The sequence below is a fragment of the Macrotis lagotis genome, chromosome 4 (assembly GCF_037893015.1).
Source record: "Macrotis lagotis isolate mMagLag1 chromosome 4, bilby.v1.9.chrom.fasta, whole genome shotgun sequence".
NCBI classification, from domain to species: Eukaryota; Metazoa; Chordata; class Mammalia; order Peramelemorphia; family Peramelidae; genus Macrotis; species Macrotis lagotis.
The window spans coordinates 95,724,361-95,741,598 of NC_133661.1; the positions used below are offsets into that span (position 1 = coordinate 95,724,361).

The 17,238-nt window shown below is 36.7% G+C and overlaps 1 protein-coding gene across 1 annotated transcript in view; it reads left to right on the forward strand.

Moving 5' to 3' along the window:
* PDZD8 (PDZ domain containing 8) overlaps nucleotides 1-17,238 on the forward strand; it is a 117,388-nt gene that overhangs the window by 87,599 nt on the left and 12,551 nt on the right. The window contains exon 4 of the mRNA XM_074233561.1: nucleotides 14,122-14,284. Coding sequence (XP_074089662.1) covers nucleotides 14,122-14,284 — 163 coding nt within the window. The remainder of the gene's footprint in view (nucleotides 1-14,121; nucleotides 14,285-17,238) is intronic.

Consider the following 17,238-nt stretch of genomic DNA (forward strand, 5'->3'; position numbering starts at 1 on the left):
TGTGTCAGCACTTCTTGACAACTGCTAAACAGTTTTCTTCTCTTTATATCATTTCAGAAAATAGTACTGATACTCAGTTATAGAAAATACTTTGTTACCATAGTTTTCAGAATATATTATAATTTAGTCTAAACTCCATTATTTAGTATTTTTGGTTTGAGGATTTTGTTACTGATCATAGTAGTAGTAGTAGTCTGTGTGAAGAAGTATAGCCTAGTGTTTAGACCCAGGTTGAACCCTGGGGATGTGTCACTGCCTGAGGTCACTCTCGGGATTTCAGTTTAAGTATTTATTAAGCACTCCCTGTCTTGAAGTAGTATTCTGGGTCTAAAATACAGGTCATGTCACCAGGGACTGAGGTCATCTTTCTAGTACATATAGTTTACTTGGGCTTTGAAAGAGTTCGAATAAAAGGCAGATCATATAAAAAAGTAGAGTTATACCTAGAGGAAGAAGAACATTGTTTCTGTGATGACGTTTCACACTTGTCTCATAAGATTTAGGGTCCAAAAAGGACCATAGAGATCATCTAGGCCATTTTACAACTAAAAAGAATTGAATCCCAAGAGTATTCTGAAGAACCTTATGGTAATGAGGACTGTCACAATTACTATGGTCAAAAGTCATTGTATTAAATTTTTTTTAAAAAGTCATTGTAAAGATGCTCAGATAGTTTGCTTCAAAAGTGACAATTCTTATACAGCCCTGGAGTCAGGAGGACTCAGACACTTAATAATTATCTAGCTGTGTGACCTTGGGCAAGTCACTTAACCCTATTGTCTTGCCATAAAAAAGTGGCAACTCCTAAATAATTGTCTACCTAAGACTTAGATCTTGATGGAATTTAAGCACCTAGACTTTTGTTGTCACAAGAAATGGTAATAATCAAATATACATACTTTAAGGTACATATAATTTCTTATTTGATCCTTAGAACCCATTGATGAAATAGTACCAGAAATACTATTTACCTGTTTTACATGTGAGACCACTCAGTCTTTTAGGGAGGTAAAATCTTTGGCTATAGTAAAAATGTAGTGTTGGTGGTGGTCATGACTCTAAACTTAGCACTCTGACCCCTATAATCAATGATGTTTTGTTAAATTTGCCAGTAAATGAGGAAAAGTGGGATATTGAATCGAATAAAACAGAACAGAAGGGTAAAAGAGACGGGGACAATACATACAAGTTAGTGCACAGTTGCTCTCTTGCTCAGTCTGTCCTGGGCACCTCAGGGAGAGTGGTGTTGGTTTAGTTAGGCTCCTTCTTTATGTAGTCAGATGTGAGCTGGTTGATAGTCTCAGAGTTTTTGCTTTGGGCAAAAATTTGATCTCTGCTCCCTCAGTAGCAAGCCTCCCCTTATTCTGCCAGGCTTGTCCTTGGCAACAAGTTTCTGTCAACTGAACCACACACCAGAGCTTTTTTCCATGGTGAGAGAATAAGAAAAAGACATTAATGCAAGTTTAGAAATAGTTTTGGCTAAATGGGCTTATTAGGTGGTGCAGGAAGACATGAATTCAAATCCATCTTGAGAAACTTTCTAGCTATGTGACCTTGGGTAAGTGACTTGCACTGTCTTTGACACAGGAGAAGGAAATGGCATATCACTGCAATATCTTTGCCAAGAAAATCCCATGGGTTCACAAAGAGTCTGATATAACTGAAATAACAGCACAACAGCAACAGTTGGCTAACTACTAGCTTACGACCAATGAAGCTTGACATGAGTCTCCCTTTAGTCTCTGGTAGGCCTTTTTGTCTGCCATTTTGATAGACCTTGTACATTCCCCAGATCATTTCCTCTTTAATCGCCTTTCTTGCTTTGCCCTTTCTTCACTAGTGAAAATGGTTCTTATTCTCACAATAATCTTTACTGATTGTGTGACCATGGATGAGGCAGACATTTGGGATAGATTGTAGAGAGCTCTGTTGTACTGTCCCAGATGTGAGGATCACAGCTTTGGGGAACAGTCACTGACTGACATTATAATGAAAAAGGGCATCATGGAGAAATTGAGGACATCTGGAAACTAATCACGTGGGACTGGCATGGGCTCCCCCTCAAGTGAAGGGGTCATGAGGAGCCACCCCATCAGTGGGAGGATGGACTTTATGGTAAGGGGTATGACTCTCAGGGCTGAAGTAAATGAAGAGATTTTTGAAGCCTGGTGAAGTACAGAATGCAGCCTGGTGAGGAATTGATTACAAATCTAGTCATCACATAGCTCAGAAGCAAAAAGTGCTCTCCAGTTAACAAGGAAAGGGTGGCAAACTCATTCATAAAGAAAATGAGGCCATGAGAGAGTCATAATGATCTTCAAGTGTAAGGTTTTTTTAAACTGATAATGAAGATTTATGTTAGATTTATGCTAGACACCACCCATTAAATTATTCAACATACTTATAGAATGAGATGCAATATTATATAATTGGTTTTGTAACTTCTCAATGTTGCAAGTGACTGTAGATGTGTTATAATATAGTTGCTGATCTTCATTGGTAAATGGCATTTCCTCACTGGAAACCCCTATTAACAGTAAAATTACAGACCCAGCCTCCCTCCAATTCCCTAAATCTAGTGGGTTAAAATAAAAATTCTTAACTATTTCAGAATTCTAACCCTGAAGTTATACTTAGTAACTCTGAGCCATTGACAAAAATTGGAAAAGGCAACTGGGTAAGTAGTGACAAAGGTTAATTATCAATACTTCTAATTATAGTAAGATCTCCATAGTTAGGCATCAGTATGCACTTCATTGACTTAAAAGGGAATAATTTTCAGGGGTGGCTAGGTTGCACAGTGCATAAAGCACCGGCCCTGGAGTCAGGAGTACCTGGGTTCAAATCTGGTCTCAGACATTTAATAATTACCTAGCTGTGTGGCCTTGGGTAAGCCACTTAACCCCACTCACTGCCTTGCAAAAACCTAAAAAAAAAAGATTAATTTTCTAAAAACTTTTCCCTTTCCTATTTGAGTTGGATTTGTATGAATTTATCTGATAAGACAAAGAATAGGGGAAGATTTGCTAACTTATTGATTTACAAATTTTGTCATTTTCAGTTTTAGTTTTGTAGATAAAATTAGATGTAGATGAAATTTGCTTTTAAAATGCCTTTTAAAAACTAGTTTTGAATCAACATTCCAGGATAATTCTTGTAGCAATTTATTTGTAGTAATCTTAAGATGTTTATCTCAAAATTGGGGATATTTTTTCAAACTTCTGACCTCAAATTTCCAAAGCTTATTAACACAACAAAATGAAACCTTTGAATTTTTTTAAGTGTTATGTGTTAGTTCCTTGGATTTATCCCCCTTGTTTTCCCAGACCACTCAGTAATGATTTCACTGGAATTGGTTTTATTTCCTGTACTCACACAGCTCTTAGTAACGAGTCACAGATTCCACATCCCTACCTATAACTCCTCATTAGTTTTCAGTTAGATATTTACCTTATACAGGCTTCTTGGATTCCAGCTTTTAGGATCATGAGATTTAGGGCTTGCAGAGACTTCAGTCTTGTGTGACTCTTTGTGTCCCTATTTGAGGTTTTCTTGGAAAAGATACTGGAGTGGTTTACCATTTCCTTCTCAAGCTAATTTTACAGATGAGAAAACTGAGGCAGACAAGGTAAAGTGATTTACTCAGGGTCATAAAGCTAGGAAAAATCTAAATCCAGATTGAACTCAGAAAGAAGAGTCTTCGGATTCTAGGTCCGGTATCCTATTCATTGCGTCACCTAGCTGTTGGGGGGGGGGGGGTGAGGAATAGAGATCATCTAATTGCACCTCTTCATTTTAGCCTGAGACAATCCCACAGAAGTTAAGGGTTAATGACTTAACCAAGGTCACAAGGGGAGTTGCTAATCTAGTGTTCAAATTTAGATCTTAGGACCATAGATGTAGCACTGGAAGCCTCAGAGTCTATAGCCTCATTTTTCAGATGAAGAGTCTCAGAAAGTTTAGCTGACTTACCCAGGGTCCTACAGGTAGTAAGTGGCAGAACTGGAATACTCAAATCTATATTCTTATTAGTAAAATTTTCCACAAGTTCTTTCTACTACAGCAAACTGTTTTTCATTTTAATAGGAAATAATAGAACAAAAAAGTTTGATTTTTGAAAGGTTTCTTGTCATTATTAAAGCTGATGAAAATTTTGGACAGCCGTGTAGAATGCTTGCTTGTTTTTATTAGATTGCTTCCTGATTGGGCATGTATCTATCAAATTTGGACTTGTGAGTTGGGAGTGTTGCAGAGGACTTGTAAGGAAACTATTGGGTAGTCTTTTGGTGATTTATCAAAATAAAAATTTTTGGAGAAACTTGAAAGAAATACTTTCAAGTCAGCTGAAAGCCAGTCAGTTTTGAAAACCTCAGGAATTGCAAAAGTAAAGCTAATTATATATTGTTAGCATTAGTAGTATAAAAGAGCTTTTAATCAAATGGGCAGTTCAAAAGGAATGCAGGTGAGTACTTCAAAATGGAGTTACTCAGGTAACCATGCCTTAACTGGAGAAAACCATCAGGGGTTTGAGATTGGGACTCAGATTTGCATAGACCAGGAAGGAAAGACCCAACATGTGCTGTGTTTTCTTCTTTTCCAGCTCTTCTGTTTCAGCATAGGAAAGTTTTAACTGAAGGGACTGTTCAGAAGTACCCTGGAGAGTCAGAATTCACATACAGTTCTGAGTTTCCTGGTTAGGTAATTAGAATCACAGTGAAAGGCAACTGTTCTTTGTCTAAGAAGGTAAAAATAATTATAGGAAACACTTAGCATTTTTATTGAATATATTCTAGAGATATTCAATAACAAAATTCATATACACACACACACACACACACACACACACACACAATTAGGCTCAAATTAGATGAATTTGACTACTGAATCAGAGTACTAGACACTGACAGTTAGTAACTGGACATAGGAGTTCCTCACAACCATTATGTGCTGTCTTCCTCTCTCCACTTCTGTCTTGGCCTGGTGCTACTGAGTATCACCTCTTTTTACCTCATGAGTTTTACTACCTGATTATACTGTGCTACTGTACAACTTCCTTTGCTGACCCTTATTTATTACCTCAGTTCCCTATGCAGAATACAGACCTATTCCTGTTAGCCATAAATGACCTTACTCCTTAATTTACTTAGCATATTAGGTTATTCAGCTTGAACTCCTGGATTCATTTCCTACCTCAACACTACCAAGAACTCTGGAAATATAAAACTGTCTTTTTTACTTATCCTTTCAACCTCAGTTTCTGTTTGAGAGAAAAAATGTGATTCTGTTTCTAGATATGGGCAAATATAGTGGACGTATTATCACATCCTTTCTCCTCCAGGATCATGTACCCTCAGTCCATTATGTCTCTTCCTTGAATGGTCATTCTCTCCCTCTCTACATGCCAAGATGTCTTCTATCTTTAAAAAAAGGGGGGAAAGTTTCCTTTTACCCTATTACTTCCTTAACCTACCTTTTCGATCTCTTCCCTCCCTTTTACTGTCAAACTGCTTCATAGAGTACTTTTTACTTTTTTAAAGTATAACCAACACCAACATTTTTTAAACTGAATACCTAGATCTTATCCAAAACAAAAGTCATTCCTATGATCCATTTCTCTATTCCTTGAACTCTGCCCCATCTGTTCTCCCACATCTCTCTACTTCCGTCCTTGATTCCATTTTACTGTAAGTCATTCATGCTCTAAAATTAAGAGTAATCTCCTCCTTTCTCTCCTCAAATTCATCCAGTCTTTAGAGCCTGTTATTTCTTTCTCTACAACCTTTTTTTTTTGTTTGTTTTGTTTTGTTTTTAGTTTTTTGCTAGGCAATGGGGTTAAGTGGCTTGCCCAAGGCCACACAGCTAGGTAATTATTAACTGTCTGAGGCTGGATTTGAACTCAGGTACTCCTGACTCCAAGACTGGTGCTCTATCCATTGTGCCACCTAGCCAACCCCCCTCTACATTCTTTTTTCTGTACTTCCACTACCACCTTAAATCTAGTCCTCATTCTGTCAGTTGAACTAGTGTGATAGTCTCCTAACCAGTTTCTTGGTCTTCAGTCTCTTCTCCTCTAATTTTCCATGCTTCTATAGTTTTTAAAACAGTATATAAATGTCAACTATCATTATTCTTAAAAACATGTATTTCTGTACATGTCACTTTACATGTCAGAACTCGGAATGATTCCTGTTGCCTATTGCTGAAGTTGAAACTTTATCAACACAATCCTGCTCCAACTTAGCTTTTCATTTTAACCTAATTTTTTCCCTAATTCTTCTAGTATACTATAGAGGGCAGCTAAGGTGGAATCAGGGGGACTGGAGTTTAAATCTGGCCTCAGACACCTTACACTTAATAGCTATGTGACATTGGACAAATCACTTAACCCTGATTGCCTCTCCTCCAGGGCATCTCCAGTTATCCTGATTCATGTCTGGCCATTGGACCTAGTTGAGTCCAGTGGGAGAAAGTGAGACTGGTGACTTAGCACAGCACCCCCTCACTCATATCCAATTCATGTGCTTGTCATGGCATCACCTCTCTGATGTCATGGTCTTCTTTTAGAATGAAGAACAAACGTCATCATTATCATCATCATCATCATTATTATTATTATTATTATTATTATTATTATTATTATCGTTCAGGCAAATTTGAGTATTTTTTATCCTATACTTTTGAAGCTGTTTTTTCCTTAAACATTCCTAGAATGCTCCATGCCCAGAAAGTCCTATATTCCTCTAACTACTTCCTCTTCCCAATCTCTGCTTACTGAAATTCTATAAATTCTTCAGTTGAGACCAAGTGGTAATTCCATGAAGGAGGGTTTCTCTAATTCCCTTAGCTGGAAGTGCCCCTTGGTTTCTAAATTCCTGGTATTTGTCTTATACTCTTATATTCAGGCTTGTATTTTTGAGAGTGTGTGAACATTCTAAACTCTTTGAGGAAGTATTATGTCTCCTGGTGCCTGGCTTGATACATTGCATATAGCAGGGACTCAGATGTATTTTTTCAATTGAAAAGAATAACAGAGAACTGTGGACAAAAGAGATTTTTCTTTTACATAAACAGAAATCAGGAAGAGAGAATTGATTAGTGACTTTACTCACTTGTTAATTTGAGCTAAGGTATATTTCTTTCAATCTTATTCTCAGTGATATTTTCCTTTGAGATTAACAATGTAGACACAAAAGCAGTTATGTTCAATTCATATTTGTTCCTTTGAGGCCATTGGTATTCATCTTAAGAACTTAGATTTATAGCTGGAAGGGACCTTTAGAGCTTATCAAATAAATCCTATTCATTTTACAGATAAGAATTTGCAGGTGGAGATAAAAGAAATTGCAGAGCTAACAGGTGTTTCAGGTAGGGTTTGAACCTAGGTCTTCCTGTCTCCAAGTGCAGTCTTCTATCCACTTATCCACCTCTCATTCATTTCTCAATCCCTGAAGGCTGAATTCCCATTCCTGTCATTTGACTAAAACAGTATATACAAAGAGAAGTAAATTTAAGATATAAATTTATAACAAATATAAAGTAATTTCAGGTAGAATGGCATTATCAACTGATGGAATTTTGTTCAATCATTTCAATTTATATCCAACTCTTCATGGCCTTTTGGTTTTTTTGGCAGAAATACTGTAGTCATTTTCTTCTTGAGCTCATTTTACAGCTGAGGAAACTGAAACAAACAGGGTTAAGTGTCTTGTTTGGGTTCACACAGCTAGTAAGTATCTAAGGCCAGATTTGAACTCAGGAATATGTATCTTTCCTGACTTCAGGAAATGATACTCTATCCATTGTGCCATTGCATTACTTGCTGAAATAAAAGATTTTAAGTAGGATGCACTTTAACTGAGCCTTAGGTAACTGAGTTAGGAAGTTCAAGAGGTAACAATGAAGAAGAAAAGCATTCTAGATTTAACCAACTTGTTCCAAAGCATAGGAGCAGGAGACAGGAAGTAATGTAGATTATAGTGTTTGGGGAAATAGCAGACTGACCAGTTTGACTAGAACAGAGTGCATAGAGGAAGGTAATAGGGTTATCACCCTGGAAAGGTAGCCAGAAAGTCTAACCATAAAGAGCTTTATATGTAGACTAGAAGAATTTGTATTTTACCCTTGAACTAGAAAGCAAAATAGATAATGGAATTTTTTAAATCAGGGGAGCAACATGGCCAAACCTGTTTTAGGAATATTAAACTTACATCTGTGTGGATAATGGATTGAAGATAGACTGGATGCCATCAGTCCAATTGGGAAACTAGTACCATTCAGATGTGTAGAGATCCTTATAGGAGTGGTTTAGTTGTAAGTAGAGAAAGGTAAGACATAGGGAAGAGCTGTGGAGATAAGACTTGGAAACTGATGGCATATGGAGGGAAGAAATGGAAGTGAAGGCATAAAAGATTAGCCATAGATGTTGATGCAGGGTCACTTCAAGAAAGGTAGAACCTTCAAGAGAAATAGGGAAGTTGAGGGGAGAAGAGAGTTGGGGAAGAGGAAAAATAATGTTTTCAGCATCTTTCCTATCTGTCCCCATCTTTCTACCTATTTGGCTCTACCCCTCTTAGCTCAGGCCCTCACTACCTGTTACTTGGATAAGAGCAATAGTCTCCTACTTGGTACCCTACCCTGCACTGATTTCCTCAGATCTACTTTCTATATATTTCCTAAATACAGATCTAACCATGTTATTCTTGTCCTCAGAATTCCTCAGCCTGGAATCTAAAGATTTCCTCAATTACAGTAGTCATTGCCTTTGCGATCTTCTTTCCTATTATTATTCCCCTTCACAATCTCTGTTCTAATCAGATTGTTCTACTAGCTGTATCCTCCACATGACATTACTTCTGCACTTATAGCCATTTTTATGCATTATTATCATCCATGTCATGAACACAAACAGGAACTTCATCTGAAAGGATCTTTTTAAGTTTTTTTTAAAGATCTTTGTTTTTTTTTTTTTTTTTTTTTTTTGGCAAGGCAATGGGGTTAGGTGGCTTGCCTAAGGCCACACAGCTAGGTAATTAAGTGTCCCAGGCCAGATTTGAATTCCGGTACTCCTGACTAAAGGGCCGGTACTCCATCCACTGCATCACGTAGCCACCCTTCCTGAAAGGATCCTTTTAAAGTTTATAGACTCCCTAGTTTCCTGAAAGGCTCCTCCACAAGGCCTTCATGGTTTCTCCTTCCTCTTGAATTACTTTGTATGGACTTAAATTGGTGGACATGTTATGTCTCCCAAGCTTATTGAGAGTAGAAATAGTTTTTTTTTTAATATCTTCATTCCTAATTCTCTCTTCCTGGTACCTTGTAAAATAATAAATGCGTAATAAATGGATGTTAAATTGAATAAAATAATAAAGCATGAAACTATTGGTTTTATATATATATATATATATATATATCACTCATTTTTTATCTGATATCATGGTTATGAGGGAACTGACCAGCAGCTAAGAACTACACTGTGAATTTCCCCCCTTTTTAATGCAGAAAATGTTTTAGAGACCAAGAGGGTTTTAATTAGGATTACTTTGATTTGTCAAATTTTCTACCCCCGATCCCCACTTCTGCCTTTTTATCCTAGTGTTTTCTGTTGTGAAAAGAGGTCATGTTATGAAGCCTTCAGCTGTGGTTTGTTTACCATTTTAAAATTAGTAGTAGAGTTATTGATTCTTTTTTTTATTTTTTAAGGATCTAGATTTATTTTTTATCTTATTACAGTAATTTTGTTATAAGGGTAAACATAAACCACCCCCTCCAAGAAGATGAGAAACCTTCAAGAATAGTGAGAAAGAGAAAAAAATGTACTTCAGTCTGTGTTCAGATTCCAATGGCTCTGTCTCTGGGGTGAGTTGGCTTATTTATCATAAGTCCACCATGGAAGTTCCTTCAATGTTTTTTCCACAATTGCTATTACTAGCTGTATTTCCTTCCAGTCTATTCCTCCCCACTCTCATTTATTCTATTCTCTCTCTCCTTTCATCCTGGCCCTGTCCAAAAGTGTGGTTTTTATACAGAAGTGTAGCGTGTGTGTGTGTGTGTGTGTGTGTGTGTGTGTGTGTGTGTGTGTGTATCTAAGTATCCTCTCCCTCAATCTTCCCTCTCTGCTATCACCTATTCCCCCCCCCTTCCCTCCCCCATTCCCCCTTATCCCATCCCTTTTCTCATTTTTCTCTAGGATAAGATAGATTTCCTCACCCTATTAAGTATGTATGTTATTTCTTCTCTGAGCCATTTCTGATGAGAATGAAGGCTCACTCATTCTCCCCTTGCCTTCCACCATTCCATTCCATTGAAAAAGCTTTTTCTTGAGTCTTATGTGAAATTTCTTAGCTTCTTCTTTAATCTCCTTTCCCTTTCTCCAGGTACTTTCCTTTATCACCCATTGACTCCATCTTTTTACTGTATTATACCATCATATTCTGCTCCTTCCTATGTGCTGTCTATATATGCTCCTCCTAACAGCTCTTACAAATGAGAAAGTTCATATGAGTTATCAATATCTTCTTCCCATGCAGGAATACAGTTTCTCATAGTTAGTCCCTCTCTTCCACCCTGTCTGTGGTTCACCAGAGTCCTGTACTTGGAGATCAGACTTTCTGTTCAGCTCTGGTTGTTTCAGTAGGAAAGTTTGAAAGTCCCCTGTTTCATTGAAAGTCTATCTTTTCCCCTAAAGAGAATGTTCAGTTTTTCTGGGTAGTTGATTCTTGGTTGTAAACCAAGATCTTTTGCCTTCTGGAATATCGTTTTCCAATCCATATGAGCCCTTAATGCAGATGCTGCCAGATTCTGTGTATTCTTGACTATGGAGACTCAGTAGTTCAATTGTTTCTGGCATATTTTAGAATTTTATCTTTGATTTGGGAGTTTTGGAATTTGACTATAACATTCCTGGAAGTTTTTCTTTTGAGATCTCTTTGAGGAGGTGACTGGTGAATTCCCTCAATTTCTATTTTACCCTCTGCTTGCTGTATTATTTCTTAAAAAGGGAATCTAGGCTCTTTTTCCTGGATGTGACTTTCAGATAGTCCACTAATTTTAAAATTATTTCTTCTGAATCTGTTTTCAAGGTTGGTTGTTTTTCCAATGTGATATTTCACATTTTCTTCTAAGTTTTGGCTTTTTTTTGGAAGAGTTTTATTTCTTCCTGATTTTCTTGCAAATTCAACAGCTTCCTTTAGTTCTATTCTGCATTTGAAGGAGTTATTTTCTTCAGAGAACTTTTTTATCTCCTTTTCCAGCTGGCCAATTCTGCTTTTTAAGTCATTCTTCTCCTCATTTGCCTTTCATTTTGCTTTTTTCATTAGGTCTAAGCTGGGTTTTAACATATTATTTTCCTCAGTATTTTTTTTATTCCTTTTTTACCAAACTGTTGATTTGGTTTTCATGATTTTTCTTCATCTCTCTCATTTCTCCTTCCAATTTTTCCTCCATCTCCTTTAATTGCTTTTCAAAGTCTTTTTTGAGCTCATCCATAGTCTGAGCCCATTTTCTATTTCTCTTGGAGGTTTTGGATACGAAAGCTTAAATTTTTGTTGTCATCTGAATATGTGTTTTGATCTTCCATGGGAGTAAAGTAATTCTCTGTTGTCAGATTCTTCTTTTTCTGTTGTTGAATCATTTCCTCAGCCCAAGACTTTGACTTTGGGGTTTTTTTGGGGGGGCACCTTTATTTCTCCAAGGTTTTATGCTCTCTAGCCTGTACTTTGATATGTAGATGACCACAGCACTGCCTTCTGCCCTGGACCTGTAAGTATGGGCCAGCTATCTTAGTATGGAAGCCCAAATTGCAACCTGGATCTGAGTGTTGGCAAACAGCAGAGTCCTGCCTCCAGGGAGAACAGAAATATTTCTGCAGTCTCCCCTGACCCTCTTACTGTCTGTGGACTATGCTCTGGAGGTACAGACTGGTTTCCCCTGATTCTCACTGCAGGTTCTGCAGCTGGTGCTCCCTCTTTCCACACTCATTCTGGTGTAGCAGAATTCTCTCGCCACCCCTTCAAGCTGTTCCCAGGCTGGGCTGTGACTGGGGCTTTTTCCAACCCATGGTCCTGGTGAGACACTCCTTTCTCAAAGAATTTCTAAGTTATCTTGGACTGGGAAAATGCATCACTCAGTCTTTCTTGTGTTCAGCCCCTCTAAATTTTGGCTTGAGTCATAATTTCATGGCTTTTGGAGTTTTGGTGGGAAAGAGTTCTCAGGAAATGCTGCCTTCACTCCACCATCTTGCCTGTGCCCCAAGTTACTAATTCTTATTTTAATATATGACAAATGGAAAAAAATCAAGATAAAAATGTGACAGTATATATTGTACAGTATATATAGTTATAGATAATTATATATATTCTATAGTATATTTGTAAATCTTTTTCAAGTTTTATATTGGAAATTCGCGTATTTAAAAAATAAATATAATTTCCTCCCAACTGAGTCATTGTGGAAAGCTTGATCCTTGGACATCTGAAGTTTTTCTACTGACATTTTTGGCAAGGATCATTTGAAATGGGAAAAAAGGTGTTTTTAAACATTTGTAAATAGAGGGCAATTTAAAAAAAAGGTCAAGTTCTGTTTAGATTGAAAAAAGAAAATGATACTACTAGATAATGGTCCTGGAGAACTTTAAAGCTGCAAAACATTTTGAATTTTTTAACCTCACTTGATCCTTGCAACAACCTTGGGAAGTTCAAATTATTTTAATTTCCATTTTACAGTTGAGGAGACGGTGGGTGAGAAATTAAATGACTTACCCAGGGTAATACAAATAATTCTGAGACAGGATTACTCTGCTGTTTAGGTCTTCCTGAATCTTAATTACTTAGCTCTCTACCTAAATGTTCAATGAAATTCAAGTGAGCTTGTTGTAACATCTGTTGGCAAGTATTTTATTTTGTCACAACAATTATATCACATTTTAATATTAAAAACTCAAACCAGGATTAACTGGAACTTTCTCTAAAACACACAATTTTTATTTACACAAACAGAAATGACATCAAAATTACCTCAGAATATAAAATGAATCTTGTTGCCTTCTCCACATACCCAGCATCAGGTCAGGGCCCAATCAGCCTAGTTATGTATTCTTCATAATTTTATGGCAGTCCAAAATGGAAAAGCTCTTCTTAAGACTAAGTCAGAGACCTGAAAGATCCTCAGACAATTAAGGAGAACAAAGAATTCCTTCTTGAAATAAAACCATGTGTCATCTCAAAACTTTTCGACAGGTTTGTCAACCAAAAAGAAATTTCATCTAACTTTTAAGTTAATCAGAAAACTCAATCCTAACCCTCATGTCCAGTCATAGTGACAGAGCCCTCAAAGCTATGCTGTCAAAACATCGCAACTTAGAGTCATGAAAGGACCACTTGATTAAGATTAACATATACATCTTTTGTTACATAGCCTGTAAATACAAAGGATTATCATTTTACTTTATAATTATAAATTGGTATTTAATTGTCATGGCTAATTTTCTTTAAAATTTCAATTAACCAGTCATGACCCCAAATAATGTTTCCTAGGGAGTAAATATGCAAATATTTATATGTGTTTATGTGTACACACACTCATATGCACACAAACCCCAACAGTATAGGCCCTTGAAAAATAAGCACCCATTTCACTAGGGTCTTCTGTAAACTAAGAAGATTCATTGCATGTAATCTGGTGGTTATACACATTTCTCCAGACCACTTATTTTACCTTCCAGGTTGAGACTCATTTGTCTTGCTTCAGTAAAAACTTTGCTCTTCTTGTCCCCAGCCCCCCTATAAGTCTCTTGTAGTGTGTCCCAGCCAGAATTCTACCTCCTCAGTTGAAGTCAAGTTCTGCTCATTGCTTCTTCTCCCTTCCCCAAGAAACAGAATTACTTAGCACATATGTTTTCTGCCTGTCATTAAAATGAAAAGCTTAATAGACAAGATACTAGAGTTGCAGTTGGAAAGACCTTGGTTTAAATCCCAGGTATTTAAGTCTCAATTTCTTCATCTGCAGATAGGGATTATTGCTCTTATAACCTGCTACAAAAGGTTGGGCTATGTGAAAATGAACTATGTTATGACTAATAAGTCCATTGTTTCAATCTTCATTCTTGAACATTTTCTCTTTATCAAGGCTGAACTTGTAAAAGGAAATCTACAAAGTGTTGGACTTACACTTCGCCTGGTCCAGTCATCCGATGGATATGGTGGGCATGTCGTAATTGAGACTGTGGCCCCAAATTCCCCTGCTGCACTTGCAGATCTTCAGCGTGGGGATAGACTTCTAGCCATTGGAGGTAATTTCTGCTGTTTCTCTTTACAATGAACTTAAATGACTTGTAAAAATAACTTTTAAATAAGTGTATAGCTTTAAGTCAGTGGATGGATTTCAGAAAAAAAACTCCCTTACCTCTTGCCTTTTCATTTGATTAACTTTTGATGACAAAATTCTTTTCCTCTTTTAGTATCTCCTTTTTTCTCCCTCCTTACCCAGAGACTCTTTTTTCCTTCTCCCAATTTAATCCCTTTTTCTGCCAACCAATTAAATGGGAATATATCTAATTCCTAATGTAAAAATACTATACAAACACAAGGTAGCACATTTGCTATTGTGCTGGCTGCTGCTGCCACCACCATCACCCACCACTAGAGTAAGTGGGTTGAGAACCTCTTGGCTATAGACCTTAGGCCTATTCTCAAACTAACCCTTTAGCAGAATATGCTGCAGACACAAGGGATCCAAGACAATTCTAAGGGATTTATGATGAAAAAATGTTATCTACCCCCAGAAAAAGAAATAATGTAGTCTTACTGATAATTGAAAACATACTTTCTTTTTTACTTTATTTTTCTTGAGAATTTTCTGTTGGTCTAAATTTTGCATGGCCTCACATAACCAGTATCAAATGGCTTGCCTTCTCCATGGGCACAGGGTTGGGAATGGAGGAAGAGAGAAAATTTGCAATTCAAGATATTAAAAATGAATGTAAAAATTATTTTTACATGTGACTGGGGAAAAATAAAATACTAAATAAAACGAGGCCTATTTTAAAAATGAAAAAAGAGAAGATGCTCTTGAATGGGATGGTATATGTATATAGATTAACATTCATTCAGCTGACATTTATGAACATTATTAAAGTTAAAGTCCTGTAATAGGTGCTGAGAAAAATATAAAATTAAATTGATCCCTAACTTCAAGGAAATTACATTCCAATATTATATTTGTCATAGCAGTGAATGAATGCCATTATGGACCATATAGCAAGTTCAAGTTATTTAATTTAGAAATTATCTCATTTTCCTTATTTATAATCTTATTCAATAACCATTAATAATTCATCTTGTTGAATTTTTACCTAAGAAAGCAAATTTTAGCCTATTTTTGTTTATTTTGCTTTATTTTTTCAAATTCAGGCAAAGATAGTTTTCTAGCCCATATTTTCATATGAAAACATCTGCTAAAGGCCTGAAGTATGAAATTTTGCTGGTACAATTAAAATTTGAGTATAACTGGTTTGAAGAGTTTTGATGACCATATCCTATACCATAAGGATCATGTTCAGCTCTCTTAGTTTACACATGAGAAAACTAAAGTTCAGGGGAGTCCAGAGACTTGCCTTTCAAAGTCAGTTAGGTCACAGATGGCAGAGCCAAGATTTAAAACCATTTTAGTGTTCTCCATTCCTCACAAGTTAGATGGGGGCTCTATTCCTGAGCAACCTGAAGACATTAGGGTAAACAGTTGATAGTTAGGAGGAAGGTGATACCTTATTCAAGTACCTATATACCCAATTTTAAAAAACCTTTCTACCACTTTTTTCCCTTCAAAGAAGGATAATAAATTATTTTGTTTAAGCACTGATAACTAGACAGAGTAAGACCTAATGGAAAGCAGGAACTAATTATCTTTGAAGCAGATCACACCTTTTTTCTGGCTCCATTAAGTTGGCTGTGAAAGTTAAATCCAGTGATGATATTACTATTATCCAGAATACTTTTGTTTCCAAGTAAATTAGTCTTAATCTCTCCTAAAATCCATGAAGTACCTTGCACTAGAGCAAGAGCTTCTTGTCCTTTTTCCATGCTGGCTTAAATAGCAAGAATCTCCTTTCAAGTTACCTAACCACCTTCTCTTGGGTCACACAGATGGTAACTTGCCACCAGGAGCTCAATCCCCTCTGCATTGTTTTCCCCCCTTTCCCTCTCAGTAGTAGTTATGCACATATCAGCCTGTTTTGACCTTAAATGCAATATTCAACACCCATGATCTTTCATATTTTTAAAGAAAGGAGTGTTTTTCTCTTCTCTTCAAAGAACAATCTTGGTCATTACTATTACACATTCAATTACTTCCTTTTTTTCTTTGACCTTTACTTTATTGTAGTCATTGTCATTGTTCTGTTTACTTTATTCTTTATTAGTTTACCTGCTTTCCCATATTTTCCTCTTCCTTTTATTTCTTATACATAGTTCACTATATTTACATTCCACAATTTGTTTAACCATTCTCCCTGGCTCCTACTTGGTATCCAGTTCTTTGCTGCTCCTAAACTCTGCTATATATGCTGTTGTTTATGCCACATTTCTTTCTGCCTTTGTCCTCCTGTCTATGGGATCTCTGGATCAGTTTGGTCACTTTTTAAAAGCATAGTCCAATTTCTGTTTTTGGAACAGACCTATGATTTCCTTGGTATAAACAGTGGTGGGGAAAAAAAACACCTTTTACCAAAGCAAGACATCTGCTATTCAACGTGCAGTGTTAGAGCATTGTCTGCATATAGGAGCTTAAGTGGCTTGTGTAGGGCCACATAACTAGCATCTGTCAGAGGTAGGATTTGAAGCTAGGCCTTCCTGAAATAGTGGTCAGCTCTTTACTACACCATCTACCTCTCAATTTCATGTTCCTTTCTAAAATGATCGTGCCTACTCACAGTTGTAGCACAGTGCATTAGTGTGCTTGTTTTCTCACAGTTTGTCCAACATTGACTATTCCATCTTTTGTGATATTTACTAATATTCTGAATGTCAAATAAACCATTGAGATGATTTGATTTGCATTTTTATTAATATTGGTGATTTAGAACAATCTAGATGGCAAAGTGGATAGAGCACTGTGCCTGGGAATCAGGAGAACAGAAGTTCGAATCCAGCCTCTGACACTTAATAGCTGTGTGACCTTGGGCAAGTTACCCTAATTACCCAGCATCTAGGGCCATCTCCTGTTGTCCTGATTCATATCTGGCCACTG